Source organism: Condylura cristata, unplaced genomic scaffold, assembly GCF_000260355.1.
Source record: "Condylura cristata isolate star-nosed mole 26May11 unplaced genomic scaffold, ConCri1.0 scaffold00005, whole genome shotgun sequence".
NCBI lineage: Eukaryota > Metazoa > Chordata > Mammalia > Eulipotyphla > Talpidae > Condylura > Condylura cristata.
This window is the reverse complement of record NW_004567106.1, coordinates 49825534-49839330: the sequence shown is the minus strand read 5'-3', so window position 1 is coordinate 49839330 and position 13797 is coordinate 49825534. Positions and strand designations below refer to the sequence as shown.

General features: G+C 33.1%; 1 protein-coding gene across 9 annotated transcripts in view; it reads right to left on the bottom strand.

Annotated features, from left to right (window-relative positions):
- Positions 1–13797, bottom strand: part of FOXP2 (forkhead box P2) — a 244664-nt gene that overhangs the window by 99594 nt on the left and 131273 nt on the right. The window contains exon 4 of one of the 9 annotated variants that reach the window (XM_004676956.1): positions 8407–8481. The exons of the other annotated variants lie outside the window; for them this stretch is intronic. Coding sequence (XP_004677013.1) covers positions 8407–8481 — 75 coding nt within the window. The remainder of the gene's footprint in view (positions 1–8406; positions 8482–13797) is intronic. 9 annotated transcript variants of the gene reach the window in all.

Here is a 13797-nt window from a genome sequence, read left to right as displayed (position 1 = left end):
ACGCCACGATATATCTTCTTCTGGACCCTTTATTTTTCTCCCTCTCACGCGTGCCCTCTCTCTCTCATTTGCTTGCTTCTCTCGCTTGCCCTAGCTTGCCTTTTCTCTGCTGCTCCCCCCCCCCCCAAGTCAGTTGTGGCAGTTGCTTAAATAGCATTCAATGACCAATCAGAGCACTGCTCACGTGTACATTGGCCAATTAGAGCACTGCTCACGTGTACAACAACCATATTTGGGCAGGATACACAACTGAGCATACATTGATCACACGGAAGCACATCCAATAAAATTTAACTTCCTTATACAGGTGAGTGTTGGCATATTTTGTTTTTCACTGGCTAAAGGCCAGGCACCATTTTGGCTGCTGAATCATGGGGCTGGGGTCCCGGGCACCCCGACACCTAGGCCACTAGAGAGTCCCCTGTATTCACTTTTTATAGACTTAACTGCTCAATTTTCAACAAATGCTATGAATATATTTTACAGGATCAACGTCATATACTACAGACTTATTTCCATGAGGTCAATTCAGCATCCATTCATAACTTTACATTTTAAATGCTTAGTATTTCAATAACAGATGTAAGCTATTGTCTTACCTCTTTTTCTTTGTATTTTAACATCAGAGTGAAAAAAAGATCCATTGAACGCTTATTTCCAATTGTTAACACATAATATTTTTCTGATGGATAGTAAATAGACAACCTGAAAAACTGGGAAATCTTCACTGGTCTTCTCTATAGAGCAAGCGATCTCGGATGTATGTGTAATTTAAATAAATGTAAAATGACTGCAAGGGATTAGGGCTATCTAACCATTAAGCTTATTCCTTTAAGCTTAAGAACTCTATTAGGAATATTCTGTAACTCTATTAGGAATATTCTGTATGTCTTCAAAAGTATCTTTTTTCTACCTGAAGTTCAACAGTCTGGGATTTCACAATCCACTTTAAAAATTTTCTGGGGGAATTATTGAAGATCCTTTAATTTTTCTTTTCTAGAATGTCAACCTCACAGTTCTGATCTCTATCAGTTTAATATACTGCTCCTGTAATCTGGAGTGTTATGTTATATAACACATGCACTGGAACTGAAAACAGCTTGATGAACTTTCAAAAGGTGATCATAAAATCTAACTGGTCTTCAAAGTTTACATAGGTAAAAGTGATTAGTGATATTTTGAAACACTAAGTACCAATCTTTATTTCTTTCTTTTTAAAGATTTATTTATTTATACATTCAGAACTGAGGTACAGGCCAGAGGTGCAGGGGTGGTGAGAGGATTCACCAGAGACAGAGTGGGGAGTAGAACAGTCAGACTCACAAAGTATTTCACTGAAGGGAGCAGCGGATAAAACAGGAGAGGTCTGCTATACTATGTGGATCATCTACGGGGCAGGGGATCAAACTCGAACTAAAGTGGCTGCAGTTAGCATGCTTTAACCTGCTACACCACCAGGGAGAGCCAGTACTTATCCTTATTTGACTTGAAGTATGGCTAGAGAACTATGAGATCATCAATACATTCCTCTTGGATTCAAAGAATAATGGATAATTATTAGGAATGTCACTTTTATTTTTTTTAGTCTTCTCAACTATAAAGTTGAATTGAATGACTCATCTGGCTCCTTTTAGTTACAATCAGTTTATATAAGAAAAAAAAAATGCATGGTGAGTAGACATCCCATCTTTTTTATTTTGGCAATGTATAGTCATAAGGCAAAAATCACTTTAATATAGCATGTGACTAAATTAATATAAAGAGAAAAGAGTCGACTGCAAAATAAATATATTTTCTAGCTTTAAGGGAGTATAAGGAACATGCAAATTATAGATAAAGGATTTAGAAATAAACAAGGATAAAACAACAATAACACTAGGATTCCATTTTTATTTTAAGAATTAATCTATGCACCAAAATACACATTAGGTAGGTGTATATGATATTTTTGAAATATTAACTTTCTAAACTTTTAAGTTTGTTTATAAAAATTTAATGATAGGCCCTCCCTGGTGGCGCAGCGGGTTAAAACACAGCACTGAGAATCTAAAGCCACTTCCGCATGAGTTCGATTCCCGCCTGCCCCGAAGGTGACCACATGGTGTGGCAGACCTCTCACTGCTGCTCCCCTCAGCAGTGTACTTCGTTGATCTGCCTGTTCTGTTCCCCACTCTGTCTCTGGTGAAGCCTCTCACCACCCCTGAGCCTCTGGCCTGTACCCCAGTTCTGTATGCATAAATAAATAAATCTTTAAAAAAATTTAATGATATTTTGTCATCATTCTCTCCTTCTAAAATTACATAACCATATGTAAAACTATGAATTATGTTCAGGTTAATGAGAATTTCTCTGAGATGTTTGCTAGATGCCTTTCCCCTTTACTATAATATCTATTAAGATATTCTTACTTGAATATTTAAAAACCTTTAAATTATCTTACTCTCATTTCATATTATCTACTTAAAATTAGATGCAATATTTTGCACATAAAATCTAAATTAAAATTAAGGTATTATTCTGACATTCTTAAAACATTAAATATACTGCCCCTGTAATATGGAGTGTGATGTTAAAATACACACACTGGAACTGACAAGTAGCTTAGTGTGTCAACTTTACAAAAATTTCATACTCTCTTTCAAGAGAACAGAAGGGTTAGATGTGAAGGAATGGCAATCTGGCTTCAGTTACCTGGTTGCAAAAGTCTGAGCATTTCATGCTGTTTTTGATGTTAAATATGATGAAGGGTCCACCCTGAAATCCTTAATTTGATATAAGACTCTATTCTTTAGCATATCAATAGTGCAAATCTACTTATACCAAATTGATTATGATAAGAACATGATTAATTGAAAATAAAATGTAAGTGTCATCTAAGTTGTGTGACGCATTAGTTAATTATAGCATAACAGTACTCTGATAAAAGTTTAGTTTGGATTTTACTGAATGAAGATAATAAACAGCATGTCATTTCAAACTTATGCTTAAGTGCTAATGGGAGTTATGTACTTCTTAATATGACAAGCCTAGGTAATGAAAGTGTCCCCAAATATATTTATTTAGAAATACTTTTAAAGTAAATATAATGCAGTGAAAATGGTACCAATAATAAAGTTTTGATTCTATAATTTGCTAATCTTGTGCATACCAAATAATTCATTTATCTAATGAAAACTATAAATGTAAAAAAAATAGTAACTTCAAAAATAAGTGAAGGAAAAATAAATTGTAGACAGAAGTCAACAAATTACAAATTCTTTTAGCCAATTTATCATTTAGATGTGTATGTGTATTAATGACTGTGTGTATACTTACAAACCACAAAGATATACACATCAAAATGCCCTTCTTTTTTTCTTTCACTTATTTTTATGTTAAAATAAGATAGCATGGGCCCTCCCTGGTGGCACAGTGGGTTAAAGCACAATACTAAGAAGCTAAAGCCACTTCAGCATGAGTTCGATCCCTGCCTGCCCTGGAGGTGATCCACATGGCATGGCAGACTTCTCCTGACCTGCCTGCTGCTCTCCTCAGTAGTGTACTTCATTGGTCATTGGTCGGCCTGTTCTGCTCCCCACTGTCTCTGGTGAATCCTTTCACCATCCCTGCACTTTTGGCCTCTATCCCAGTTCTATGTGCATAAATAAATAAATCTTCCAAAAAAAAATAAGATAGTATGGAAATATATAGGAACAGCAATACATATAAATGTGGAATACACACTTGATAAGTGGCTTTTGAAATATGCAAGGACTACATAAGTACCTGTTAGCAGCTAATACATTTTATATTTATATTTATAAATATAATTTATATTTCATATTTGTTGGTCACTACAAAGAGATGTGAAAGGAACAATTCAATATATTCAAATGGGGACCATAAACTCACTTTATTTTCACCTATATGTTCCAGTGCATATAACAATATATCGATGAAAATACATTAAAACAACAAAACAAGGTAAGTCAAATATTCCTTTCATCATTCCCTGATTTCTACCATACTAATGCCTTGGTAAGTCAAGGGGAGTAAATTATTCATTATAAATTTCAAAGGGGAGCTTCCATTGAAAATTATTTGCTATTGGTCCTTCTTGTAACCAGTATCAAGATAATTCATGACAATCTCAAACACTCCAATAAATAAAGGTGAGAGGCAGTCACTCAAGGGAGGTATCTAGAATGAACTGCGCTTAGACAGCTACATCCCTGCTAAGAGCAGTATGTAAAAATAATTATAATATCTTGAATTATACTAGGAAAGAAAAATATTAATGAAGAAGTTTGCACTCAAGGCTTTAAAAATGGAAATATTTGTTCTATTGAATATTTTTATATGAAGAATATGGAATATTTTTATACTAGCCCTAACACATGTTCTCCATATTATTTCTTTATTGAACTAACAAAATCAGTTATGTGTTTGAAATATTTTATTATGTTAAGTTTTATTTCATGCCAAAGGATGTAGTATAAAACCAGTAGGAGTAAAATAAGAATAACAACTACTAAAAAATTAACATGATGAATTAAATATCTAATTTGTATTGCTTCATAATAAATTCAAGTTTATATGAACATGATTTTATACTAGTAGCAAAGAATAAAATCTTACAATGAATTACATAAGAAAACAAACAAACAAAAAATATATATATATACTATACTTGGTTAAACTGTCCTCATCCTGTTAGTTAAACTTATCTGTAATATTAATACTTAGTGATTTATCTTAAACTCTTGTTTAGTCTCTGCCAATACACTTTTAATAGAGAAATTAAGAAACATTTGAAGGTTATCTGTACTGCTACATATATTTCTTAATGCTGTATTTTTTTATGCTTTAGCTAGATACAGAAAATTGGGGAGAATCACTTTTCCTAATATTCTTTAGCTACAATTCTTTGAATCTTGAGGATCTCGTTTACGTATGATGAGACAGGTGTTTTTCCCTTTTATTTAGCTATATTTTTCTTCATCAAACAAGAAAACATTTGGGCCCTCTGTGGTGGCGCAGTGGTTTAAAGCACAAACCTAAGAAACTAAAGCCACTTCAGCATGAGTTCTACTCCTGCCTGTCCCAGAGGAGATCCACATGGTGTGGCAGACCTCTCCTGACCCACCCGCTGCTCCCCTCAGCAATGTACTTCATCAGTCAGCCTGTTCTGTTCCCCAGTCTGTCTCTGGTGACTGACTCTTCTCACCACCCCTGCACCTCTGGCCAGTACCACAGTTCTGTATGCATAAATAAATAAATCTTTAAAAAGAGAAGAAAACATTTGGACAATGCTGACGTTTTTGGGTGCATAAGCCAATGTTCAATTTAAATTAATGAATACAAAGATTTTCTTCTCCATAAGGAGTACTTCAGTCTGCTTTAGTCATCACCAAGATACAACTGCTAATGCCTCTGTTAACATTACTATCAAATATATTTTTAAATTTATTTCAAATATATCTGTCCTTTTAGTCCAAGCTGGAGTACACTGACACTACTACAGACACTGACTCCAATGTCTAGTGGACATTTATTCCATGTTAGCCTTCATGTTAAGTATTTTTCAGACTTATTTTATCTCTCTCACTACCCTATGACATAGACACTACTATTGTCCTAATTTTTAAAAAATGGATAATATAATAGTTTATTTTTATACTGTTTTGTGCATTTTCCATCTCAGTTGTAATCCCCTTGGGCTTCCCATTACCAAATCACGCATGTGCCATCACCATAGTCTATTGTCCTAATTTTAACTATGAAGAGCATAACACATAAAAAGTAGTTCAATTACTATACCCAGTATTCAACTTTGAAAGTTGATTACAGAGACCACAGGATGGATTATTTGATTCTGGGTAGAGATTATATGAAGTTTAAAAAGAGAAATTAATTTTGAACAGAAAATAAGAGACTATCAAAATTTGTCACTATTCCATTTCCCTTCAACCCACAATTCCAGTAAAAATGAAACATTCAGGAGTCAGACACAACAGAGTCAAGACCTGTAGGGGGAAGTTTAATTTGAACGGGATTTAAATAAGTTGAACAGGAGTCTGCCAAGTTTCATATGTTTCATTTTTTAGTTTATGTCCAACAAATAGTGTTCTTCAAAATTTTAATTTAATTTAATACAATTCATTTAACCCCACACACAAAAAACAAAGATTAAGCATTCAATAAAAGTGCTTTCTCACTTATAGCTAACAGAGTTCTGTGTAAAACATACACTTGATGCAAAAATCTATAGGCACAACTAACAAGATTATCTGAACGTAGATGTTACTGAGTCTTTTCTGGAAGATAAGGTGTCAACAAGATATGTTATTAAGTAGTAAACTTAGATATGTTATTAGAAGTAAACTATTGGGTGGTAGGCAAGCCAAAATTCAAAATATAGAATTTGGACAGATTGAGCCAGTTTGCTATTTGATCCATCAGGGATAAAACATGTGGCTATATTCAGCTTTGCCAATGAAGAAATAATTACATGGTCTTTGGTGAGTCAATTTCCCCATCATTCACCTGCATTCTGAATATTTGTTATAAAACTGTAAATTTCTGGTGCTCTAGATTTCCCTTTTACGTCCATGGGATAAAGATTTTTTTTTAAAAATGGTGGACACAGCTTTGGTAAAGAACAAAAACTGGAAGTAGTTAATCTAGCACACTCTTCAGTTTCATGAAAACAATTTTTCCATTGGTATTACTTTAGGAGAAATATTTACAAAATACAAATAATGCTTGTTCCATTTTTAATGCACTATTTTTAAAAAGTATAGTTTTGGATGGGTCTCATTTATTATTATTATTTTTAGTGATTTATTTCTTTATGCATATAGAACTAGGGGCCAGGCCAGAGGTGCAGGGGCAGTGAGAGGATCAGAGACAGAGTGAGAAGCCGAACACGCAGATCGACCAAGTACAGTGCTGAGGGAAGCAGCGAGCTAGTCAGGAGAGGTCTGCCACACCATGTGGAACAGCTCCGGAGCTGGGAATTGAACTTGCACTGAAGTGGCTGCAGCCAGCTTGTAGTGCTGTGTCTAACCTGTTGCACCACCAGGGAGGGCCCGGGTCTCATTTATTAAAGGATACAGTTAGCTTTAAAGTACAATTTGTATATATTTCCTTTCAAATATATAGGGGATATGCAGATATTATTTTAATCTTTTACATCATACTTTAACTTTATATCATTTCAGCAGAACTTACCCCAATTTAAAATGTTTTCAGCTTTTTTCAGATGTGATTATTATAAAGACAGTTCAGTACGGCCAAACACTTTGGAGTTAAAATGAAGGAGGGCGCAAACCAAATCATTTCAGATCATTATGAAACTTGATTTTATATTTAAAATGTATTACCAACACTGAGTTCATTAGTTCTATAAAATAGTACATTATTGCTATTTGGACTTGTATTTTGGTTTTGTATTTAACATTTTAGGAATGTTCCAAAAATTTCTCAAAGATTATCATTGCTATTAATTTAAGATTGCTCTGACTGAGAAAAATTCTTTTAAGAAAAGCATCATGAAATTAGATACTTCTTCCTTCTGGAAGACACTGATTATTTGTTTAAGAGATTTTTAACTGCTTTGTGTTCTATCATTTGTAAGTTATAAAACATTGTGTATAGAGTAGTAAAAAATAAAATTATTATGAGTATTAATATAAGAACTCTTGTTATGGAGACTAAATAAGTACACCTACTTTTTGGCTTAAGGAAGCCAAAAATATTATATGTGAAATATATGGCTTACATATTTAGAGATTCCTTAGGCATATAGGTAGTATTCATGCTAAATAGAAACATGAAGTTGCTCTATTTAAAAGTCTTGAATGGCCACTTCAGGATTGCTATTCATTTCCAAGGCTAACTGGGTAGTGAATTGGGTCACGAAAGCAATTTTCATTGAATATTATAGTCTAAAGAGACAAATTACACTCTAGTGACAGAATATGTAAAAAAGGCCTTGGCATATTTATATGGCATTGCAGAAGATGTAACAGCAACTTTTCCCTAAGAGAGGTATTGTGCCTACCCATTATCACTATTCATTTATTTTCTGCATATCAGCAATCTCTCATTAAAATATTATAAAAGTTCAAGGAAAGTGAAGTGGTGATACAGCCACTTATATATTTATAACGTATGCTTTTATATATTTAAGATACACTTTAATGTTACAAACTTATAGATTGTGCACTCTATGGTGAAATATACTTTAAGTGAGAATACAGTAACAGAAAATAATTATCTACATTTTAATATCAGTCATCTCTTAATTATTTACATCGATTGAAGGAAGTGGCTAATAAAAAATCACAGATAATTTGCTTAGTGGGATTGGATCTATGGGATGGTGTATAGTAGCTGAATTTCTAATTGCCCAGTTTAACTTACTGCAAATGTGTTGTGAGGATGCCCATCACCAGAAGAGTGGCCACAGACACATAATTTTGTTTCTGGAAGCAATTCCTAGATTAAACAAAGAGAACCAGGAGTTGGCTTTTTTTTTTCCCCCAGTCTTAAGAGTTATGCTAATAATGTACATGATTATTAAAATATATATATAAATATATATATATAAATATATATATATATTATCTTGATAGGTCAACAAAAGCAAAACTATTCCATCTTTTACTCAGTTAATCCAGCATAGATTTCTAAAACTGGAATAATTTTGCAGATGCAAAGTTAAGTATTCATAATGAATTAACCATTAATGAAAAAAATTCATTGGTTCTCTACAATGACCCTTAATTATAAGCCTCACTTTCAATGTCTAAACTAAAAGTATGGCAGTGTTAATACATCGTCGTTTAGATTTAAATGGCAGCTATTTCGACTATGGATGGCATTTGTCCTTAAACTGTCCCTTTTTGAAAGAGCTAATTACTGACTTGTAGTCAATTATATCCAATAAAATTAACACAAATCTTGTCTTGTTATGGAATGTGAGAACAATAATAACAAGAATGTCTTTAAGTAAGTGCCTCAGTCATGTATTACCATAACATAAATATTAGAATTAGAATAAATTTAAGACTATGGAGCTAAGCTCCATCATCTTGTGTTAAAACCTGTTGAATTTTGCCATTTGTATGGAAAGCTATACGGTCAAATGTATAGTTTGCATTTTTGTCTATAAAAACAAAGCAATTATTTATTGATAATGACATAAGATGTCATTTTTACTTAGTAGGATTAGATATTTCAAAGATTTTGCTGAAAAGCAGAAGGATTACACTGCATTTGATAAACCATGTGACAACATTTCTTTAGACTTCATGTATGATACAAAAGGATGATCCCCATTCATAGACACACAGGGGAAATTATAAATATATTGGAAAAGAAGAAAAGCAAGGAGGGACGTGATAGGGGTGTCCGGAAGTATTTGTAGTGGTTTGATGCATGTAAATATTATATCTTATAAATAATTCTTTTCAAATACATCTCTGAAGTTCAGGGGCTCTGTTTAAGCAATGGATTGTATATGCATCACATGCCTAATGTCACTTTCTTCAAGGTAAGAACAACATTAATTCAAGTAAGAAAAGTAGCTTCTAAAATATTCCTTCCCTTCGATTTCCTATGAGGCATGTTACCTGATACTGGCAGATGAAGACTAGGGAAAAGATGTTCAAGTAACATTTTACTGTCAGAATCCAACAAACACATTTTCATCTAAATTATTTTGTCAACAGCCTTGTAGAACCCTCGCTAACCTTATTTGGCACTAGTGCATAATTAGATACACAGGGGTGTGACTCCAATTGAAGGTGTTGGCATTGTAGCACTCTGTGAAAATATTAACTATGAGGTTAACTCCAATTTTCTCTTCTTTAATTAAATGCACATGGTACTAATGAGGTAACCTACTGTTCCTTGATAGCACTAATTAGCTAAGAGGAGAGTACACTCTCACACTGCAATTTAAACCTAAAAATAAGGTTGAAATATGCTAATTGCAGGCAATTTAAAACAGTACAAGTTGAAGAACTAGTCATAATAAGAGAAACTGACTGTTTTACAGCTAGGCAGCTGTAACTTTGGTTAAAATCAAAACAAGCCATACAGTTTTTGGACTGCTATTTAACAAGGTCATAAGCCTCCTAAAAAATGAATTGCTACTTGATACAAGAGCAATGAACCAAACTAACAAGAAATCCTCAAATCATCATGCATCTACATAAAGCCAAAAATTAACCGAGTCACTGTGCTCCTAATTTCCTATGATACTATATGTAATGTTAAAAAATTAAGCTCCATTAATAAGCAATATTATCTGAAATTTTTCCAAGATCCCTACACAAAATAAAATAGTGTAATTTGTGTCTGAGACATCAACAAAACATGTCAGTAAAAATTTGTTAGCCAATCACAGGGTTATAAAGGAGAATATAGTGAAGAGTGAATTCAACACTTGAGAAATGAAATACCTGAAGAAATTTCCAGACATTGTACAAGTACAGTGATAAAAATACACAGAGGCGCTATGAAATAAAAAGGCATAGTACCATTTAAGGGACACAGATGCCAAAATAGCTGAAGGATTTTTTTTTATATAAAATGGAAAATTTGATTAGATTTCTTCATAGATTAGAGCTTCAGGATGGAAGTGGCCTGTAGAGTCTTTGTGATAGTGTTCTCATTTTGCTCAAATGACTCAGAAGCAAAATTTCAATAAATCTAAGTACAATCCATATGTATCTTTCTTGTTTCTTAAACATTTCCCAAATTAGTTTTAACTAATAAATATGGAAAGTCCTTTGCTCTACAGCAAGATTCTAAAGGGCTTTCTGAATACTCATAAAACATATCATTATGCCTTAATTGGTATAAAATTACATTTTCTATAATTTTGACTTTCTAAAGTCCATGTAATCTTATTATATATCAGAAACATTGTTTAACCAAACACTCACTGCCTGACAATGTAAAACATAAAAATATAACACATTAAAATAACACTCTCATTGAGCTATCCTTTGGAATAAGAGAAGGAGGACTGCCCCATCACTCTGTATGCACAATTATAAAATATATGTATTTTAAACAATCAAGAGTTGACCAAGAAAAATAAAACTATCAAAACAAAACCTGTGTAAAGAAAAAGTCAACATAAGCTTACTAAAGAGAAAGAGCAAGCATTTTGAAAGGCAAAAGCTTTCAAGTAACTTCCAACAAATGACTCCTGGAGTTAAAAGTATGTGAGAATAAACTCTGCACTACCATTAGGCCGTCATCATGTATTGTCAAAAGACTTAGTTGAAGAAACTTTGCTTTGAAAAACCACCCAGCTTCTTCTCATGGCTGCCCAAGAGCTTTCTACAACAAAAAGGGACAGGATTTTGGCAAGAGATGCTAATAAAGCTCTGACCAACTGTGCTATAACAATTCTGTAGAGCTGCAGGTCTGTAAAGGGAGTAGCAAGAGTATGAAATCAGACAGTCATTTAAAAATGGGCCCCTTGGAGGCAACCCGTCATAGTCCAGGAAATCATAGAAAAACACAAAATGAATAGATGCTTTAAGTGTTTTCATCTGTTTCAAATAAGTATCACAGAATCGTGAAAAAGCCAGGACAATGCACTGTAATGGACTTTCAACATTAACTTCAGAAGTAATCTCTCCTTTATTTAAATATGGATCATTGTAATTTTCTGTTAAAACAATAAAAAGTAAGTCATTTAAGTTGAAAAAGAGAATGCAAGATTTGGAGACTTTCTGTCGGGGTTCTGATTTCTGCCTCAAGACTTACTAGTTGTGTGACCTTGAGCAAGTTACTTAGTCTTATTTGGCCTCTCACTAAAAATGGGATAATCAATAACATTATCATAGGATTCTTAACTATATAACCTTGGAAAGTACTTAAAATAGTGCTGGCACCCATACCCCTCATAATTATTAGCTATGTACTTAATATTCATTAGTAACTGCTAATAAATTCATTACTTCTTCAGAGAAACATACATTTTTAAAAACAAAAATATGGCATTTATACTATGCATAAAACATTATTTTGTCCACTAAAAATGAAAAAATCCCCCCCAAATTGTATCTGCATTCAAACTGGTTGCAATGTATCTGATTGGACCTCATGATATTTATAGAAGATTCCCAAATAAGTAAAACATTTATTTTTCTCTTTAGAAACCTGTTACAGAAAACAAGAAGTTAATATGAATGATGTCAAAGAAAGTACATATATTTTAAAAGCTGATGATGACACATTTTTTTCATAGAACAATAAGTTAGAACTGTGCATTGATCTTTTCTCACAAAAATTCTTTAAATTATAATTTATTCATTAAGGTTAGCTGCAAGTGTGTCAATTTTTTTAACACATTCAAAACTATAATGTCTTATAGTATGTGAAGTAAAATGATATCTAAATGGAAAAGTAGTCTATATTTTAAAGGTACAAACATTTTGAAACAAGTGTTCACCCAGTGAAGAAGTATGGACACATTCTTATTTTAACTTTTTATTGAATTAACCTCATTTTATACCATTCCATTTCACCAGTACAACATTATACTTCGCTTGATGTGAAATAAACAAAACCAAAATAGAATGGTTGACTGGCCTTTTCCCCACTCCATTCTTTTGTTTGTTTGGTTGGTTAATTTTAGACCATTCATCATATTTAATTGAAATTGGCACAGTGTAGAGTGGCCAGAGCTGTATGACAAGTCCAAACAATATCATCCTTTTCTACCCCAATTCTTTAAAACAGATCAACAACTGCCCAACTCTGATACAGGAGATGAAGAAAAGGAATCAATGCATAGATACATTTTGAGTGCTTCATAAAATACATCAGCATAGCTGTATTTTTTGGAGTCGGTTAAAAGGAAGCATGGCCCACGTAAAGGACCAAGTAAGTATGAGCACATCCATGAAAACTATTCACTATTCTTTATTTTGAGAAAAAGAAGTCAGTGCTACCTTGTTTCCTTCTGTGGTCTAGGCTGCAAAACCCATATGACATTGAGGACAAGTACAGCCACTAAAGAACCACCTGTTAAGGAAAGGAATTGAAGTGTAGGGAGCTGTAACTATTTACCTAAGACTCATCCTTTCATTTATTTTTTAAGTTCACTAATGCATCATATATCATGTAGTACAGGTTCACAAACTTTAGGATGTGAAACATGATCAAAAGACCTAAAGGAATGTGTTGTGTGTTATCATCAGCTGGGGGGATTTGAATAAATAATGATATGGGGATCCTCTAATTTTCTGATTTAATTAAGCTATTGCAGAACAAAAGCATAAAAAAAAAAAAAGAAAAGAAAGAAAAGCACTCCAGGTAAAGATAGTAAAGATAAAGGTAATGTGTAGTCAGACTTTAGGACCACAGATAAAATAGTTGAACAGAAAAAGAAAGGGAGACTTATAAGGCAAGCCACACACACACACACACACACACACACACACACACACACACACACACACCAGAGATGAAGAGTGGCAAGAAAAGGCAAGAAAAGTGGTGTGAAAAATCTTAAATGTTTTAACTCAATTCAGAGGGATGAAACTTCTTAGAGGTTTTCATAGGATAATTTCAAATGACAGTTGTGACCAAAACCAAACAATATGCTGAAGAACAAATAGATGTTTAAATGTAAACATTATTTCAAAAATTTGATAATAAAGGAAAGGCCTATAAAATACATGATGTAAAAGAGGTTGATGTAAGATTTTATTTTATTGGTGCTCTTGTTTTTAAACATGGGAAGACTCACAGAAATATGTTAGTAGCAAGGTCAGAGAGATTGAT